This window comes from Silene latifolia, chromosome Y (assembly GCF_048544455.1).
Source record: "Silene latifolia isolate original U9 population chromosome Y, ASM4854445v1, whole genome shotgun sequence".
Lineage (NCBI taxonomy): Eukaryota > Viridiplantae > Streptophyta > Magnoliopsida > Caryophyllales > Caryophyllaceae > Silene > Silene latifolia.
In genome coordinates this window covers 224,201,034-224,203,385 of record NC_133538.1, presented here as the reverse complement: position 1 = coordinate 224,203,385, position 2,352 = coordinate 224,201,034, and the positions used below count along the sequence as shown (strand labels likewise).

Below are 2,352 nucleotides of genomic sequence, written 5' to 3'. Positions count from 1 at the left end.
TATATGTCTGATATTTAGTTTATTTAATATGTTGCAAGGATTATTAATCAGAAAATAAATTATTATTAATCAGAAAATAAATTATTAATCGGGTTTATATTTTGTAAGGATTAATCGGGTTTATATTTTCTGATTAATATTTAATATTTAATATTTAAACTCGAAAATTAATTATTAATCAGAAAATAAATTATTAATCGGAACAAAATTGCAAGGATTAATCAGATTTCGAAAATTAAATATTAATCAGAAAATAAATCGGAACAAAATTGCAACGATTAATCAGATTTCGATAATAAATAAATCACAAAGCGGAATGAATAAAATCAATGAATGAAAACGATTTAACAAGAATTTACCTGCATGAATGAAATCGGGATGAATGAATTGATGAAATCTCCAATCAGAAAACCAATCGAAATCAAACCCAAAACGAAATAAAACCCAAATCGAAATAAAACCCAACTTTAGGAATGATATAACAATTTATGAGATAAAATCAACAATGAATGATGATATGAATGAGATTTTTGGGGGTTTTTTTTGGGTAGATAGTTGGGTGAATACTGGATAGAGATAATAGATATGAATGATAGATAGTTGGTGGGTTGGTGATATGAATGCGTGGGGTTGGTGAAATAAAACCCAACTTTCATCGTTATCATCGTTTTTCCTTTTTTTTTTTTTTTTTTTTTAAAAGAAATTGTATTTTATGAATGATGATATGAATGCGTGGGGTTGGTGTACTTTTCATTGTTTTTATTTATTTTTTCCTTTTTTTTTTTTTACAAGTATTTGTATTTATATGAAGACAACTGTTACATGGAAGACTTGGGTGGTATTTGTAAATAATCGTAAATGGGTTGGTGTAGTTGTATTTGTAAATAATTGTAAATATTTATGTAAATTTTCCGATATAAAATTTACGTCAATAGAACTGATAATAGTCATTGGATTAATTATAGCCATTAGATTAGAAATATAGCCGTTGGATTGATTATAGCCATTAGATTAGAAATATAGCCGTTGGATTGATTATAGCCATTAGATTAGAAATATAGCTCGTGGATTTCCTGGTATGTTGGGTAGCATTGACTGCATGCATTGGGAGTGGAAAAATTGTCCCACAGCATGGGCGGGACAATATGCCGGGAGAAGTTCAAAGCCAACGGTCATTTTGGAAGCGGTCGTTTAAATGCGATTTATGGATATGGCATGCCTTTTTCGGCACACCAGGTTCGCTTAATGATATTAATGTTCTTGAACGTTCTCCACTCTTTAATGACGTTTTAGAAGAATCTTCCCCACCTGTTAATTTTTCGGTTAATGGTACGAACTATAATATGGGATATTATCTTGCTGATGGTATATATCCTGGTTGGGCAACATTTGTTAAAACAATTAATGCGCCACAAATTCAAAAGCATAAGTTATTTGCAGCTCGACAAGAGAGTTGTCGAAAAGATGTGGAACGTGCTTTTGGCGTCCTACAAGCTCGATCTGCGTTCATCAAACGCCCTTGTCTTCTTTGGGATCGAGCTAATATGGGGAAGGTTCTTATGGCTTGTATTATTATGCATAATATGATAGTTGAAGATGAAAGAGAAACTTATCTTAACTATGAAAACATAATCGCAGAGTTCAAAGAAGATAATCCGACTTCAGCTAGTGATGATCCATATGAATATCATCGTCTTAGAAGATCGCCTCAAGAACGATTCATAGAAATTCATGGTGAGATTCGTGATCGTGCCACTCATAACGCTCTGAAAAATGATCTCATTGAGCATATTTGGCAAAACTTTCGTAACTCGAATTAGTTTAGAATGCATTTTTTTTATTTCGTAGTATTTAATGTTTTTTAAGATCGTGTTTTTTTTTTGAATTATGTATGCGGTTTTTTTATATGTTGACTCATGCTTTCAATAAATTTTATTTATTGCCAATAATTTTTTTTAATGTACACTATCAAATTAATTTACTTAACATATTTGAGTAGAATTTATTTTAAAAATGAAAAGAATAACTTAATTGTAGTATGTTATTAAATAATAATTGTAAAAGTAAGAGAGAGGTTTTGGTGGGGTAGTGAATGTGGTAAATGATTGGAAATGTTGAAAAGTGGAAAAATGATTGGGTTGGTGACCCAGGTCGTGACCCAGGTCGTGACCTTCTGCTTGGGAGGGTGAAAGTGGGTCAAGATTAATAAGGTGCGATTAAGAGGAAAATTTTTGGTGACCCGATTAAGGCGACCTTCTGCTTGGGGATGGTCTTAGACTCGGCTTTTCCACCCAAATCGCTTCTCGAATAAACACTCGTCCGGGCTCAGCACATGCCCGTCCAAATTTACGG

General features: G+C 32.2%; 1 protein-coding gene across 1 annotated transcript; it reads left to right on the top strand.

The window, feature by feature from the left end:
• Positions 1–1,145: 1,145 nt before the first annotated feature.
• LOC141630142 (uncharacterized) lies at positions 1,146–1,820 on the top strand. The gene has a single exon (XM_074443013.1). The coding sequence runs from the start codon at positions 1,146–1,148 to the stop codon at positions 1,818–1,820; it is 675 nt and encodes a 224-aa protein (XP_074299114.1).
• The last annotated feature ends 532 nt before the right edge of the window (positions 1,821–2,352 follow it).